The sequence below is a fragment of the Heptranchias perlo genome, unplaced genomic scaffold (assembly GCF_035084215.1).
Source record: "Heptranchias perlo isolate sHepPer1 unplaced genomic scaffold, sHepPer1.hap1 HAP1_SCAFFOLD_74, whole genome shotgun sequence".
NCBI classification, from domain to species: domain Eukaryota; kingdom Metazoa; phylum Chordata; class Chondrichthyes; order Hexanchiformes; family Hexanchidae; genus Heptranchias; species Heptranchias perlo.
The window spans coordinates 2,940,504-2,957,844 of record NW_027139772.1 but is presented as its reverse complement, the minus strand read 5'-3'; the positions used below and the strand labels follow the sequence as shown (position 1 = coordinate 2,957,844).

Genomic DNA, 17,341 nt, shown 5'->3' with positions numbered 1-17,341 from the left:
CCAGCAACTACAGGCCAGTCAGTTTAACCTCGGTGGAGGGGAAACTTTTAGAAACGATAATCCGGACAGAACTAACAGTCACTTGTGGATTGATTAGGGAAAGTCAGTGCGGATTTATTAAAGGCAAATCATGTTTAACTAACCTGATAGAGTTTTTTGATGAAGTAACAGAGAGGGTTGATGAGGACAATGCAGTTGATGTGATGTATATGGACTTTCAAAAGGCTTTTGATAAAGTGCCTCACAGTAGGCTTATCATCAAGATTCCGGTCCATGGAATAAAGGGGGATGTAGCAACATGGATACAGAATTGGCTAAGGGACAGGAAACAGAGTAGTGGTGAACGATTGTTTTTCGGACTGGAGGGAGGTGTACAGTGCTGTTCCCCAGGGGTCGGTGCTGGGACCACTGCTTTTCTTGATATATATTACTGACTTGGACTTGGATGTACAGGGCACAATTTCAAAATTTGCAGATGACACAAAACTTGCAAGTGCAGTGAACAGTGAGGAGGATAGTGATAGACTTCAAGAGGATATAGACAGGCTGGTGGAATGGGCGGACACGTGGCAGATGAAATTTAACACAGAAACATGCGAAGTGATACATTTTGGTAGGAAGGATGAGGAGAGGCAATATAAACTGGAGAGCACAATTCTAAAAGGGGTACGAGAACAGAGAGATCTGGGGGTATATGTGCACAAATCGTTGAAGGTGGCAGGGCAGGTTGAGAAAGCGGCTAAAAAAGCATACGGGATCCTGGGCTTTATAAATAGAGGCATAGAGTACAAAATTATTATGCTCATGATGAACCTTTATAAAACACTGGTTCGGCCACAACTGGAATATTGTGTCTGGTTCTGGGCACCGCACTTTAGGAAAGATGTGAATGCCTTAGAGAGGGTGCAGAGAGATTTACTAGAATGATTCCAGGGTTGAGGGACTTTAGTTACGTGGATAGACTGGAGAAGCTGGGGCTGTTCTCCTTGGAACAGTGATGGTTGTGAGGAGATTTGATAGAGGTATTCAAAATCATGAAGGGTCTGGACAGAGTGGATAGAGAGAAACTGTTCCCATTGGCGGAAGGGTCATGAACCAGAGAACATAGATTTAAGGTGATTGGTAAAAGAAGCAAAGGTGACATGAGGAAAATCTTCGAAAGGGAACTGGATAAGTGCTTGAAATTTAACAAAATTGCAGGGCTACGGGTATAGGGTGGGGGAGTGGGACTCGCTGGATTGCTCTTGCAAAGAGCCAGTGAGGACTCGATGGACCGAATGGTCTCCTTCCGTGCTGTAACCTTTCTATGATCCTATGATTGAGGACTAAATCTAAGGGGCATGATTAAGAAGTTTGCAGATGATACAAAAATTGGCCGTGTGGTTGATAGTGAGGAGGAAATCTGTGGACTGCAGGAAGATATCAATGGGTTGGTCAGATGGGCAGAAAAGTGACAAATGGAATTCAATCTGGAGAAGTGTGAGGTAATGCATTTGGGAGGGCAAACAAGGCAAGGGAGTACACAATAAATGGGAGGATACTGAGAGCTGTGGAGGAAGTGAGGGACCTTGGAGTGCATGTCCACAGATCAATGAAGGTAGCAGGACAGGTAGATAAGGTGGTTAACAAGGCACACGGGATACTTTCCTTTATTAGCCAAGGCATAGAATATAAGAGCAGGGAGGTTATGCTGGAACTGTATAAAACACTAGTTAGGCCACAGCTTGAGTACTGCGTACAGTTCTGGTCACCACATTACAGGAAACGTGTGATTGCACTCGAGAGGGTACAGAGGAGATTTACGAGAATGTTGCCAGGACTGGAGAATTTTAGCTATGAGGAAAGATTGGATAGGCTGGGGTTGTTTTAATTGGAACAGAGGAGGCTGAGGGGAGATTTAATTGAGATGTAAAAAATTATGAGGGGCCAAAATTGAGTGGATAGGGAGGTCTATTACCCCTAGCAGAGAGGTCAATACCCAGGGGCCATAGATTTAAAGTAAATGATAAAAGGATTAGAGGGGAGCTGAGGAGAAATGTTCTCACCCAGAGGGTGGTGGGGGTCTGGAACTCACTGCCTGAGAGGGTGGGAGAGGCAGAAACCCTCAACTCATTTAAAAAGTACCTGGATGTGCACTTGAAGTGCTGGAACCGATAGGGCTACGGACCAAGTGCTGGAAAGTGGGATTTGGCTGGATAGCTCTTTTTCGGCTGTTGCGGACACGATGGGCTGAATGGCCTCCTTCTGTGCTGTAACTTTCTATGGCTCTTTTAATTGACCTGTCGGGATGGCATGGGTGGCCCAGTGTAATCAGAAAAATGGGATATTTTCACACCCTCCTCTGAAGGGGCGACAATAGAAAAGAAAACAGATTCTCACTCATTGGGACTGATCGGCGCTCAATTGGTTTCAGAATCTCAATAAAACCTGGGAGTCAGCATCCATTGGCGGCGCCTCTTCCACCCAATCCCAACCAGCGACCACTCCCATTGGGCTAGAACACTGCTGACGTCACTGGCCACAAGGGCGGGCCATTGAGGATTTGATTGGTGAACGGATGATTCGGGTCCCGGTATAAAGCCGAGCTGTGGAGTAACGAGGTGAGCGGTTAGTAGCTGGGTTTGGGTCGGTAGTGGGACTGGACACGATCCGAGAGAGGAGCGAATCGCGGTGAGCGGGAGATCTCTTTCTTTAACCTTCACTCAATCTCTGGTTTCCTTCTGTCTCCAGTTAGTAACCAAATAGTTTCAGGTGGAGTCTGTAGCACTTCCTGCCCCAGTACTGTTTGAGATAATTGGTGGAATCGTTCATTGATAAAGCGGCTTGTTCCGTTTACCTGGTCTGGAGCAGGTTGTTTCTAATTGAGGGAAAACCTCCTTTACAAGCTGTTCGACCGTGAGTGCAGCGCCGCCCTTATTACCGAGCTGACTATTAATCTCCTTAATATCCCTTCCCTCTGTCCACTGACTCAGTGAGGTGTCCCTAATATATATTATACATAAGCCCCTAATTCAACTAATGAAGTGTTCCCTTCTGTAGATTGAACCTGAGTTACAGTCCGATATAAAACCAGTAGATATGAAGAATGACGCCAGAGTGAGATTGCCCTGTAAATCTTGGAGATGTGGAGTGCCAGAGGCGGTCGTGCGTCCCATGATTCACCGAGAAGGACTCGACCATTCCGGTGAGTATTTTTCTCTGGACTCTGTTTGGGAGTTTCATGGTTTGGTGACCGAGGCTGCAGGCGGTTCACTCGGTATCCCGGCTTTTTAATCTGTGACTATTATAAAGATCTCCCTTCTGGTGGTAGATATTGTGACCTGAGCTGAGGAATCTTAGTCCAGATCGAATTGCCCCAAATCTCAACTGTTCCAATCTTACTCTGGGTTTGTTGATTATCTGTAGAATTGTTACTTTGCCGCCTGGTTGGGACTGGGACACTGGGTCAGGAGGATCTCTTGCTCTCGGGAGCTGTAATTGGGTCTCTGGACTCAGTGTTCAGCCCCTAGTGCTGGAGCTCATCTCATGGAGCTTGGCCCCGATTTGGTAAATGTAGAAAGTGGTTTGTTAATGAACCTGCCATAGGCGGTCTTTGGATAGGTTGGTGTTCGGTGGGTTTATTCCCCGAGAATAAAACTAGACTAAAGTCAAAGTACTGGGATTAAACACGTCATCAACTTGTGGGCCAGATGTTGGTCCAGTTCCAGCTGTTTCAGGCCCAGTTCACTGCTCAAGTCTCGGGTTAAATTGAAGTGGTTTGAGATTGGGCCGAATGTTAACTTTCACCTTAAGGTTTAAATGATTAAATTTCTCAACAAACTCCGAACTAAACTTCCAAAGACTAAAAATGATTTATTGGTAAGACAGGCCTGGTTCTGGGGTGGGGGGAGTCTGACTCCCGGGGCGGGAGCCCTCTAACTCCTGCCTCACTCCTTGTCTTTGCAGAGGGCGGAGCGCCGAGCGCCGGATCCCCCACCGCTTCTCCGAACTTGTTGGCGGCCTGGGGAGGCTCCACAGACGGCCAGTTGTCCGCTACTGACGGAGCAGCCTGGCTTCGGGGGTAAGTAACATGGAATCTCTCTCAACCTCCCGCCAGTCAGGCCCTGAGATTGGTCCTGATCACCTTGGCCAAGGTGGGGAATGGGCTCGGGTTCCCGGGAGTGATCCAGGACCGTGTGATGACAGTGTCCGGCTTGTCTGTACTCGCTCTCCCCCCGGACAGGTGACTACCCTCCGATTGCTGATATTCAGTTGAGTCTGGATTTCAGCTGCTGCCCCCAGCGGTCGAAGCTCCGACCTGAATTTGAGGGCGGCCTGATGCCAGGACTGTAATTTAACCCCCGATCCCACCAATCTTTTCCCAACTCATTCCACCGCCCACCTGTCGGTGCCGGCCCGGGGTTCAGACACGGTCGGACGCGGCAGTTGAATGAATTGGTCTCCAATAAAAGGCCGCGATAGAATCTGCTGCTCGAACTTTGCTCTCTGGATATTGAGTGTTGGACTCGCTCTGGCGGCTCCTCCACATTCCACTCGCTGAAAGTATAACTGCAGTCCGCTCTAATACTGTGAGAAGTGGCCCTGTTAATTCTGCCTGGTTAGATCCCGGGGGCTGTGTTTAGACCCACTTCAGACTGTCGGCAAGAAATTGGCCCGGATTCCACTAACTGACTAATTTGGGACCTCCAGTTGCTCATTATCCAGGCTGTACAGTGACCTACCCAGAGAAAGCTCTATTTCATATCCCGAATAGACGCTCAATCTCTAAATCGGGGCAACTCTCACTCAGGACCAACTGCGAATCCTATTCGGCGATTGCAATGGTTTGAAACGGACTTTACTTGTTTTTATGTAACACTTCCTTATTGTACCAGACGGAAATTCTCCCTCTGAGAAAGATTACCTGAATTTAAACACAGCTCCCTCTATTCCAGCAGGATTGCCCCAGACCAAGACTCTGGAGATGGGCGGGGTGAGGTGATTGCCCCCTGGAGACCCCGAGTGACTGTGCCCAGAACCCCCACAGTTCTCAAGTAAGTTTCAACCAACACAAGTCGGTCGGAACTCGATTATTTCAATTTCCCGTTTCGAGACTGTTGGATTTGTGTCTTTAACCGGAGACTGAGCCGGGGAGGAATCGCTCGGATCCGACTACAAGCTCCAAGTTTCTGTTACTGATCTGATGGGGACCGGGGGAGGGGTTCCGTCTCGGACCCCTCGAGTTCCGGGGACACTGCACAGGCTGGAGACCGGGGGAGGGTTCCGTCTCGGACCCCTCGAGTTCCGGGGACACTGCACAGGCTGGAGACCGGGGGAGGGTTCCGTCTCGGACCCCTCGAGTTCCGGGGACACTGCACAGGCTGGAGACCGGGGGAGGGTTCCGTCTCGGACCCCTCGAGTTCCGGGGACACTGCACAGGCTGGAGACCGGGGGAGGGTTCCGTCTCGGTCCCCCTCGAGTTCCGGGGACACTAATGTCCTACAACCTTCTCAGGCAGCCCACTGATTCCAAAAATGAATGTTTTAAACCGCCCCCAATCCGATGTGGGATACTCTGGTGGAGAAATCCTTTCTCTCCAATGGCGCTCCTTTATTGAAGGGTTTGGGCAGGAAGAGAAACACCGTCACCGATTGGCCTTTCTCTTTATCCCGTGTCCGATTCCCAATGAGAACAGACCTTGTGTGGAAGTAATCGTTTGCTGGTAACTCCAACGTGACAGTAACTGAGGGAGGTCCGGTTCACATCAATTAACCTGGGCACCAACTCCCTAATGGCACCTGGTTCACTATTTACAGTGCAATCCTCGAACGGGACTGTAGGCTGAAGAGAGAATGTGGGTGAGACAGAGAAGCTTAATGTGTCCTCCCTCCCACTCCCGGTCTATTCACCCCCTCAATAACCCACAGGAATCCCGTGCCACCACAGAGTGTCCGTCTGCTGTTATCGCCCACGGTCAATGCTCGCCTGGTAAATCTAAATTCGCGAGAGCTTCGGATTTGTTCCCCGCCCTGAATTTGGATTAATGATGTAAATTTATGCCTCCCAAAAGTCAGTCTGTTATTTGGATCTTGGCTTTTTGTCAGAATTCCTTACCTTTCGAGGGGATGGCAGAGGCCAGTGTAAAATATCAAACTCTTCTCTTTGGGAGAGTTTGACTTGTGTTGGTGGTGAGTCAGGTTGGGGAAGGACTGATGGTCCGGACTGAGTGAACTAACCGCCACCCCGGCCTGCCTTTCCTTCCTAGGAGACACAGTGCAGTCTGGAGGCCGATGAGCTCAGAGGAACGGGAAATGGCGACGATCTCTCGCTTACAAAAGGAGACAGCAGAGCACAGGAAGCGCAACGAAGCAATGATGCGTTTAGCGATCGCTGGGACAGGTAAAGTGTCGCGACTGAGTTCACATGTCGGATCTGGAATATTCCACCTGTACCTTGTGTGGGGAGGTGTCTGTAACCAGTGTCGCTGGTGGGGTGGACCGGGATTCACTGATAGTTCATGGAGATACTCCTGGGACCTCCCTGAAATGGCGGGAGGTTCTATTCCCATCACCCACTGACTCCGATTCTGTTTCCACATCTTTCCTCTGCTTTGAGCATCGACAAATCAGCATTGATTCGTTCAATTTAACTTTCACCAAACCTCCTTTCATTCACTCTGGACAGTTTCACTGGCAGTTCCACGGTGCCTTAAACCAATCCCGAGCCCACTTTTACGATCAGTGGGTGCCAATTGATGGGTCGGCACAGCAGCAACCCATTCGGCCCATCATGCCTGTGCCAGCTCTTTGAAAGAGTCCAATTAGTCTCTTTCCCCATAGCCCTGCAATTCTTTTACTTGAACTATTTATCAAATTGCCTTTTGACCGTTACTGAATCTGCTTCCACCGCCCTCAGACACTGCGTTCCAGATCATAATTCGCTGCCTCATGTCCCCTCTGGGTTTGCCAGTTACCTTCTATCTGTGTCCTCTGGTTACTGACGCTTTTGCCAATGGAAACTGTTTCTCCTTATTGACCGAAAAAACGGTCATTACCTTGAACACCGATCAAATCTCCCCTCTACTCAATAACAACCCCGGTCTCTCCACCCAACTGAAATCCTTCATCTCTGGTATCATTGGAGTAAATCTCCTCTGCACCCTCAAAGGCATTAACATCCTTCCTAAAGTCTGGTACCAGCATTTTTTTATTCGTTCATGGGATGTGGGCGTCGCCAGCGAGGCTGGCATTTATTGCCCATCCCAAATTGCCCTTGAGGTGGTGAGCCGCCTTCTTGAACCGCTGCAGTCCGTGTGGTGAAGGTTCTCCCACAGTGCTGTTAGGAAGGGAGTTCCTGGATTTTGAACCAGCGACGATGAAGGAACGGCGATATATTTCCAAGTCGGGATGGTGTGTGACTTGGAGGGGAACGTGCAGGTGGTGTTGTTCCCATGTACCTGCTGCCCTTGTCCTTCTAGGTGGTAGAGGTCGCGGGTTTGGGAGGTGCTGTCGAAGATGCCTTGGCGAGTTGCTGCAGTGCATCCTGTGGATGGTACACACTGCAGCCACGGTGCGCCGGTGGTGAAGGGAGTGAATGTTTAGGGTGGTGGATGGGGTGCCAATCAAGCGGGCTGCTTTGTCCTGGATGGTGTCGAGCTTCTTGAGTGTTGTTGGAGCTGCACTCATCCAGGCAAGTGGAGAGTATTCCATCACACTCCTGACTTGTGCCTTGTAGATGGTGGAAAGGCTTTGGGGAGTCAGGAGGTGAGTCACTCACCGCAGAATACCCAGCCTCTGACCTGCTCTTTTTGCCACAGTATTTGTGGCTGGTCCAGTTAAGTTTCTAGTCAATGGTGACCCCCAGGATGTTGATGGTGGGGGATTCGGCGATGGTTATACCGTTGAGTGTCAAGGAGGTGGTTAGACTCTCTCTTGTTGGAGATGGTCATTGCCTGGCACTTGTCTGGCGCGAATGTTACTTGCCACTCATCAGCCCATGTCTTGCTGCATGCGGGCTCGGACTACTTCATTATCTGAGGGGTTGTGAATGGAACTGAACACTGTGCAGTCATCAGCGAACATCCCCATTTCTGACCTTATGATGGAGGGAAGGTCATTGATGAAGCAGCTGAAGATGGTTGGGCCTAGGATACTGCCCTGATGAACTCCTGCAGCAATGTCCTGGGGCTGAGATGATTGGCCTCCAACAACCACTACCATCTTCCTTTGCGCTAGGTATGACTCCAGCCACTGGAGAGTTTTCCCCCTGGTTCCCTTTGATTTCAATTTTACTAGGGCTGTTTAGTGCCACACTCGGTCAAATGCCGCCTTGATGTCAAGGGCAGTCACTCTCACCTCTGGAATTCGGCTCTTTCGTCCATGTTTGGACCAAGGCTGTAATGAGGTCTGGAGCCGAGTGGTCCTGGCGGAACCCAAACTGAGCATCGGTGAGCAGGTTATTGGTGAATAAGTGCCGCTTGATTGCACTGTCGATGACACCTTCCATCACTTTGATGATTGAGAGTAGACTGATGGGGCGGTAATTGGCCGGATTGGATTTGTCCTGCTTTTTGTCGGCAGGACATACCTGGGCAATTTTCCATTGTCTGGTAGATGCCAGTGTTGTTGCTGTACTGGAACAGCTTGGCTAGAGGCGCAGCTAGTTCTGGAGCACAAGTCTTCAGCACGAAATCCGAGATGTTGTTGGAGCCCATAGCCTTTGCTGTATCCAGTGCACTCAGCCGTTTCTTGATATCACGTGGAGTGAATCGAATTGGCTGAAGACTGGCTTCCGTGATGTTGGAGATATCGGGAGGAGGCCGAGATGGATCATCCACTCGGCACTTCTGGCTGAAGATGGTTGCAAACGCTTCAGCCTTGTCTTTTGCACTCATGCTGGACTCCACCATCATTGAGAATGGGGATGTTTGCAGAGCCTCCTCCTCCGTTAGTTCAATTGTCCACCACCATTCACGACTGGATGTGGCAGGACTGCAGAGCTTTGATCTGATCCGTTGTTTGAGGAATCGCTTAGCTCTGTCTATAGCATGTTTCTGCTGTTTAGCATGCATGTAGTCCTGAGTTGTAGCTTCACCAGGCTGGCACCTCATTTTTAGGTACGCCTGGTGCTGCTCCTGGCAAGCTCTTCTACGCTCCTCATTGAACCAGGGTTGATCCCCTGACTTGGTGGTAGTGAGACATATGCCGGCCCTACTCCTGCTGGGGCCTAACTCGTGTTTAAAAATTGAGCATAACTGCCTTGCTTTTGTAACTAGTCCCCTATTTATAAAGCCACCGACCCTGTGCCTTTTAACAGCCTTCTGAAATGTCCTGTCACCTTCCAACTGTTCACGTCCACCTCCAGGTCTGTTCCTGCATCCCTCGTGTGTAATGGTCCAATCGGGCTGCTGAGGCGGGATACAGACCAATAATTGGTTCAGATTGAAGGCGGGTTTCTTTGGTCTCCCGCTCAGCTTGGTGCCATCGAGTTGTCCGAATCTGTATGGTCCATTCGATATTACATCGGGTGCCTGAAACAAATATCCCGTTTCTTGTCCCGACCACATCTTCCGCCTTCACCCCACAGACTAATGAATTTTGAGCTTCAAATGACTGATTCCTTCCTCGGGTGTTTGAGGAGATTCTGACGGGTCAGTTTGAACAGTTTATTGGAATAACCTGGTTGAGTGAGACGACCCGCATTGTCTCTGCTGGGATAGAGCAGCCTCCAAGTCACTGATGGTTGGTTTACATGGACCTGTTGGTGGAGTGGGCTCTACCGGATAGGACCTTGCCTACAAATGGGAGGAGCAATGTGGTAGTCCTCTCGCGTACTTCCGCCCTTATCTCGGCCTCTTCATGTAGGATGGGGAGCTGCGTTTGGGGACTGGGACCACACCCCTATTGAGGCTCCCCTGGACTGAGCTTGGAGTGCTTTCTCGAAAAATGAGCGACTTCAGTGGCCTGAATTTCTGGCGGGGTCCCGGGTGGGGGAGGAGAGAGGGAGGGGTGTCTCGGGGTCCCCGTTTTTACGGAGCGTTTCTTGCTGCTTGGATCCTGCAACTTGTTTTCGATTTGGGCGTGACGGGAGATCAAGTCCCACGTGGGCAGTAGAAATACCTATTATGGGATGTACTCGGATTTCCCAAATGTATTGGAGGTTCGACATGAGGCTACCGATTGAGGACAAGGAGTGCCGGAGAATCTATAAAATGGGGGAGATTGTCAGATGATAAAGCGGACACTTGATCGTCAGATTAAGGGTTAAATTTGAGTGTCGGGTCTTTATGGGGGGACTGGGAGGGGCCCACTGCCTTTCCCCATCTTGTGATCTCTCCTCAGGTCAGCCCATGGAGAGGATTACTATCCCGCTCAGACCTACAAACAATCGGGTCAAAGATCTGAGTGAGTCCGGATCAGAGCCGGAGTACAAAGAGTGGCATTTCATCAATGAACTCCGCACGTACCCGCCTTCGGTGAGTGAGCAGCCTGGGAACCGTGGGAACATTAGTCTAAGTAACGCCATGTGGGGAATGGAAGGAGAGCCTGAGCCGTTCCTGATTTTAACATCCACGTGGCCCTTGGTTTTAAGCCCCGTTTATCTTAAATTTCAATCCCGCTGGAGTTTGTTCTGTTCCAATAGTTAATTGAAAGAACGATCTTCATACTACATGAAACGACCGGTTTCTTCACTCCACTACCATAGAAAAAACCGCCTTTGGGCAGAGGGGGTCTGGTCTTAATGTTAGAGCCCGGCTGTTGAGTGATGTCGGGAACTCGTCACTCAGGAGTGAACATCTGGAATTCTCTCCCTCGAAGCTGAGGCTGGAGGAGGAGGTCAACTGTAAATGTCAATTTAGATTTTGCTCGGTGAAGGTATGAAGGATCACAGAACCTAGATGGAGTTAATATTAGATCATGGCTGATCTGTATAGAAGGGCGGAACAGGCTCGAGGGGCTGAATGGCCTCTCTCTGTTCCGAAACCTCCGTGACCCGAGTTTGCTTCCACCCGCTCGGCGGAATCAACTGCAAACGTGGGTTTGAACAAAACGGAGTAAATATTCTCAGGTCTGGATCTGGGGGTTTTCACTTCCCGGCAGTCTTAGTCCCACAGCGTCATGTGATCACCCAGTAACTCGTGTCGTCCATAAAACAAATATAATTTAATTTGATGGTTCATTTCTTGTGTTTATTAGTTGTGCCCTTTTTTAAAAGGTCACTTTTTTAGTTTATTTGCCCCAGTGCGATCAATCCAATGTCTCCGAACCGGTTTAAGAGGCTTTAGATTTAGTGTTGAATAAAGAACGACAATTAGTCACCAATCGAACGGTAAGGGAACACCCAGCGAACAGTGGCCTGAACATCATTGAAATCAATATTGGGTTTGAGGGAGAAGGTGATTCACGATATAAAGTTTAGAATTAGAGAATGCTTTCTTTGGAAGATGAGGCATGAACTGCCGACAGTCGGCTGGGCAGAGCCGTTAGTGGATCAAAGTACAGATGAGCAGTGGGAGGTGTCTGAAGATTTCTTTAGTCGAATACAAGACCCGTGTACACCCCGAAAGGACCAAAGCTCTAATTGTGTTATTAAAGAACCTTGGTCAGCAAAGGAAGTGAGATAATATAAAACTAACAAAGGGCGGACAGAAATGCAAAGAATAGTGGAGATCCTGCGGACTGGGAGAGATCGAGAGTGGCAGGAGATACAAGGAATGAGCAATTTGAGGACTATCGAGCACAACACTGAAGGTTTTAAAGTTTGAGGGTGGTTAGAAGGAATGTGGGCCCCTTAAAGACAGACACAGGTGACCTTGTAATGGAAAATAAGGAAATGGCAGACTTGCTAAATTACTTTCTATCTGTTTTCACAATAGAGGAAGAGGAGAAAATTCAATGAATCAAGGAAGGAACTTTAGATTTCAGTGGGAAAATTGTAATGGCAATCTTCAGTTTCATTATTTTCTCCAGACTCTCATTAGGGACATTGACTGCGCTTGAACAAATGAACTGATCAGAGAAGCAGCATAGATTTGTAAAGGGTAACTCTAGATTAACCAGTCTAGTTGACTTTTTTGAGGAGGTCACTAATGTAGTAGATAATGGGTCTATATAAATGAACATTAATTACAATTATAGATAAGTGTGCGGTGGTGCATTTTGGTAAGAGAAATAAGGAGGCCACATACTGATTGTGCAAATAATCTACAAGGAGGAGATCTAGAACAGATTCACAAATCATTATAAAAGTAGCAACGCAGCCATTAAAATGCAAACAAAGCACGGGTTCATTTCTAGAGGACGAGAATTGAAAAGCAGAAGTTCTGTTAAACTTGTATCGAATCTTGTTTAGACCACACTTCGAGTACTTGCACAGTTCTGGTCTCCAGATTAGAGGATAGAGGCATTGGAGAGGGTGCAAAAGATTTAAAGGCTGATACCAGAACTGAGGGGTTATGACTTATCAGGAAAAAATGAACAGGCTGGGGCTCTTTTTCTGCTTAGGAGGTGACCTGATAGGTCTTTAAAATTATGAAGGGGTTTGATAGGCGAGACAGAGAAAATGTTTCTGCATGTGGGAATCCATGACAAGGTCATTAATAAATCCAGTAGGGAATTCAGGAGAAGCGTTTTTACCAAGTGGTTGGAATGTGGAACTTGCTACCACATCGAACAGTTGAGGCGAACAGCAAAGATGTATTTAAGGAAGGGAAGCTCCATAAACATGAGGGAGAAAGGAATAGGATATGCTGCTAGGGTGGGAGAAGGCTCGTGTGGAGCATAAACACCGGCCTGGAGCAGTTGGGCCGAGGCCTGTTTCTGTGATGTGGATTCTATGTAATTCTACGGATGTTTTTATGGAATTCCAGAAAGCATTCGATAAGTTTCCACAAGGAACTTAGCAAAAATAACAGCATGTGGAACTGGAGGTAACCTTCTGACATGGGTAAGGAGTTGGGTAGTAGGAGACGAGTAGCGATAGTATGAACTCCAATTGGCAGGATGTGACTAGTGGTATTCTCCTGTGATCTGTACTGGGGCCTTAGCTTTTCACTATCAGTGACTGAGATGGAGTAGAGCAGTATATCAAAGTTTACTGAACATACTGTTAGGTGCCACAGTAAGTAGTGTAATCAGAACAAAGGAACATAGGAACAGGAGTAGGCCATTCATCCCCTCGTGCCTGCTCCGCCGTTTGATAAGATCATGGCTGATCTGTGATCTAACTCCATATACCTGCCTTTGGCCCATATCCCTTAATACCTTTGATTGCTAAAAAGCTATCTATCTCAGATTTAAATTTAGCAATTGAGCTAGTATCAATTGCCGTTTGCGGAAGAGAGTTCCAAACTTCTACCACCCTTTGTGTGCAGAAATGTTTTCGAATCTCGCTCCTGAAAGGTCTGGCTCTAATTTTTAGACTGTGCCCCCTACTCCTAGAATCCCCAACCAGCGGAAATAGTTTCTCTCTATCCACCCTATCTGTTCCCCTTAATATCTTATAAACTTCGATCAGATCACCCCTTAACCTTCTAAACTCCAGAGAATGCAACCCCGATTTGTGTAATCTCTCCTCGTAACTTAACCCTTGAAGTCTGGGTATCATTCTAGTAAACCTACGCTGCACTCCCTCCAAGGCCAATAGGTCCTTCCGAAGGTGCGGTGCCCAGAACTGCTCACAGTGCTCCAGGTGCGGTCTAACCAGGGTTTTGTATAGCTGCAGCATAACTTCTGCCCCCTTGTACTCTAGATGGGAGCAGAAAGCTGCGCAGGGACATTGATAATCAGTGGACAAATCTGGCAGATGGATTTCAATGAGGGGAAGTGAGGTCATCCCCTTTGGACCGAAGAGAGATCAGTATTTTCTATATGGTGAAAAAGAGAGATATAGGAATCGTTAAACTAGTGGACAGGTACAAATAATTAAAACCGCTAGTGGGATGTTGGCTTTTATCTCGAGCGGGCTGGAATACAAATGAGTGGCAGTTATGTTTAGTTACAGAAAGCTCTGCTCAGACCCCCGTCTGGAGTATTGTGTTCAGCTCTGGGCAACACACCTCAGGAAGGAGAGATTGGCCTTGGCGGGGCTGCAAGGCCGGATAGTCATTGAGATGGTACAGAGATTGTATCCTGGGATTGAGACTAGTCTCTATAGTGTATGATGGAGAGATTGTATCCTGGGATTGAGACTAGTCTCTATGGAGTATGATGGAGAGATTGTATCCTGGGATTGAGACTAGTCTCTATGGAGTATGATGGAGAGATTGTATCCTGGGATTGAGACTAGTCTCTATGGAGTATGATGGAGAGATTGTATCCTGGGATTGAGACTAGTCTCTATGGAGTATGATGGAGAGATTGTATCCTGGGATTGAGACGAGTCTCTATGGAGTATGATGGAGAGATTGTATCCTGGGATTGAGACTAGTCTCTGTAGTGTATGATGGAGAGATTGTATCCTGGGATTGAGACTAGTCTCTATAGTGTATGATGGAGAGATTGTTTCTGCACTAACACTCCTGTCATTTCAGACCCACTTAATCACAGGATGCACGGTGCCAAAACCGTTCAACCTGTCCTCCTGCAAGAAAAGGGAGTGTGAGGATGCGGCTGGCGGGCCGTATATCTCGATGGCCGAGTACATTGATATGTTTGAACACCGCACACAACCGGGAGGCCGCAAGAGGCCTAGACACCAGGAGATACCAGGTACTGCGCTCGGCCCTTAGCCTCAGCACTCACTGTTTCAAATTCATAATTAAAGGGGAAGGTCGATTTAAACTTTCGGGAAGGGATGTTGGGATTCGGTCACCAAACACAGGCCTGTTCGCGTACCCCCTGAACACTCAGCTCGCTGTACAGTGAAGTTCACTCTGCCCGATCCGAATCACACGGTGCCCCGAGCTGGCGGCAGAATCGTAATTTAAACCCTCCCGGTGGGCCATGGAGAGGGAGGGGAGTGAGCGGGCTGTTTAAACTGGACTGAACAATAACTAGAGGGCGCGGGTCACTGATCAAACCCGCGTTTTATAAATCACTACTTCCAGCGGCCGTTGAGACCCCGGGCCCTGCTGACTGACTCCGTCTATCGCCGGCGGGGTCTCCGGGACACGGGTAGAGGTGGGAGTCACTGCCTTCAGACTGAAATCCGTGTTTCTCTCTCTCCCTCTGATCTCTACAGATCAACATGGCGCGTTGTGGCTAACGGGCTGTGGTGACTCCCGGGACCCAGTGATATGTCGAGTCTCTCTCTCTCCTGATCAGTGATGGGAACGGTGGTTGCTGCTCAGTCCCGTCGTCTTCCAGGTCTGAAACTCCCCTTTCACATTTCACCGCTCACCTTGGACCGAAGTGTCCGGGGGCCGCCTTCATCACCCCGAACTGATGCGTTAATCGAATGATTCCGGCCCGCTTTCCACCGACTGTCTGTCTCTCTCTCTCCAAACTCCGACCAGGCGGCCGAACCTTTTCTAAGGCGGAGTTTTTCACTCGACCAGCGCCCGAAGCGAGAAGGCCGATGTTTGGGCCTAAAGTTTATTTCTCTGATCTGAGGTCAGTCGGAAGTTTCACTTGTTTCTCCAGACAGATCCGCCCTCCATTTCCCCCCCAGATCTGAGCAGTAACTGTCCTTAATGGACCCAGCGATGTTTCACTTTAATGTATTGACTGGCGATGCGCGCGTCTGTCCCAAATCACCGAGCTGTACTTTTCCTGACCGAGGGGGGAGATTTCCCCCCAACTCAAAGCCCCTTCCACCCTTTCCCTTCATCTCCTTTCGAAGTTGCTGCTCCCGGTTATAATTGGACCAGTGTCCCAGGGGGTCCGGGCTGTAAATGGGCAGGAATTGTAAAACTTGGTAGATTTCCCTTGAATTCTTTTTAATGTTTGTAACATGTTCTGTTTGCACAATAAAGATGTTCGATGAGATTCTGGTGTCCTGTGGTGTTCAGACCCTGAACAGCTGAGATTATTCAGGAGGAACAAACTCTGCAATTTGCTGCCGCCAAGAGTTGAGTATTTGTAACAGCGAGTGAGACGCAGCGGGAGTCTAACTCGCTCAGGTCAGTGTTATAAACACTGATTTGCAGCAGTGTCCTGGTTGTATTTAAATTTTCCTCCTCCTCTGTTCCCTTCCTCCTGATTTGATCCTTTCCCCACTGCTCTCCTGTTCATGAACCCACCCAACTGATGATGGAGCCAATCCGACTCCAGCATGGCCAGGGCTCCATTCATTGGTCCGTGTGTCTGCTTCGCTCTGTTCATTCGCAGCGGGAGTCTGAGACTCGCTCAGGTCAGTGTTAATGACTTAGATGAAGGGGACAGTGTAATGTCTCCAAGTTTGATGATAGAAAGCTCGGTGGGAAAGTAAGCTCTGAAGAGTGCAGTCTATGAAGAGACATACAGGTTAAGTGAGTGGGGAAATGTAAAGTTCTTTGAGAAGAATAGAAAAACGGAATGTTAAATGAAGAGGGATTTGGGAGTCCTTTATATCAAACAGTTAGTAGGCAGGTACAGCAGGCAATTAGGAAGGCAAATGTATGTTGGCCTTTATTCCAAGGGGTTGGAGCACAAGAGTAAGGAAGCCTTACTACAATTGTACAGGGCTTTGGTGAGCGCTCACCTGGAGTACTGTGTACAGTTTTGGTCTCTTTATCTAAGGAAGGATATACTTGCCATAGAGGCTGTGCGGCAAACTATCACTAGATTGATTCCTGGGATGAGGGTTCTCCTGAGGAGAGTAGAATGGGCCTATAATCTCGAGTTTAAAAAAAGGAGGATCTCATTGAAAGGTATGATTGAGGGGGGCTGGACAGGATAGATGCTGAGAGGCTGTTTCCCCTGGCTGGAGAGTCTAGAACGAGAGGGCATCGTCTCAGGATAGGGGGTCGGCTATTTAGGACAGGAGACATTTCTTCACTCAGAGGGTTGTGAATCTTTGGAATTCTCTACCCCAGAGGGCTGTGGATGCTGAGTCATTGAGTATATTCAAGGCTGAGATTTTTGGACTCTCCGGATCGGGCGGGAAAGTGAGTTGAGATCGAATATCAGCCATGATATGATTGAGTGGTGGAGGAGGCTCGAGGGGCCGGATGGCCTCTACCTGCTCTCATTTCTGTGCTGTATGACCCAGTCATGCAACTGAGCGGTTTGATACAACTGAGTGAAGTGACCCAGTAAACCAGAGTGCCGTGAAGTCAACCATGTGGGACTGGAGTCGCCTATAGGCCAGACCAGGTAGGAACGGCAGGTTTATTTCCTGAAAGGACACTTTCAACAATCAGGCACTTGGGACAATCTCAGATCCATGGTCAGTTTAACTGTTACTAGCTTTTTATTCCCAATTTTTTTAAAAACTGGATTCA

General features: G+C 48.5%; 1 protein-coding gene across 1 annotated transcript; it reads left to right on the top strand.

Moving 5' to 3' along the window:
* Positions 1–2,616: 2,616 nt before the first annotated feature.
* LOC137319134 (targeting protein for Xklp2-like) lies at positions 2,617–15,905 on the top strand. The gene is made up of 8 exons (XM_067981480.1): positions 2,617–2,670; positions 3,040–3,184; positions 3,946–4,060; positions 4,935–5,033; positions 6,245–6,378; positions 10,320–10,453; positions 14,510–14,687; positions 15,160–15,905. Exons 2-8 carry the CDS (start codon positions 3,079–3,081, stop codon positions 15,243–15,245), a joined length of 852 nt encoding a protein of 283 aa, XP_067837581.1. The 5' UTR covers positions 2,617–2,670; positions 3,040–3,078; the 3' UTR covers positions 15,246–15,905.
* The last annotated feature ends 1,436 nt before the right edge of the window (positions 15,906–17,341 follow it).

Excerpts from the sequence above, each read along its gene's own strand:
- LOC137319134 (XM_067981480.1), top strand. The coding sequence starts at position 3,079 with ATGAAGAATGACGCCAGAGTGAGATTGCCCTGTAAATCTTGGAGATGT. Across the intron at positions 4,061-4,934 it reads GGAGCAGCCTGGCTTCGGGG|CAGGATTGCCCCAGACCAAG; the intron begins GTAAGTAACATG and ends CCTCTATTCCAG. Across the intron at positions 10,454-14,509 it reads TCCGCACGTACCCGCCTTCG|ACCCACTTAATCACAGGATG; the intron begins GTGAGTGAGCAG and ends CTGTCATTTCAG.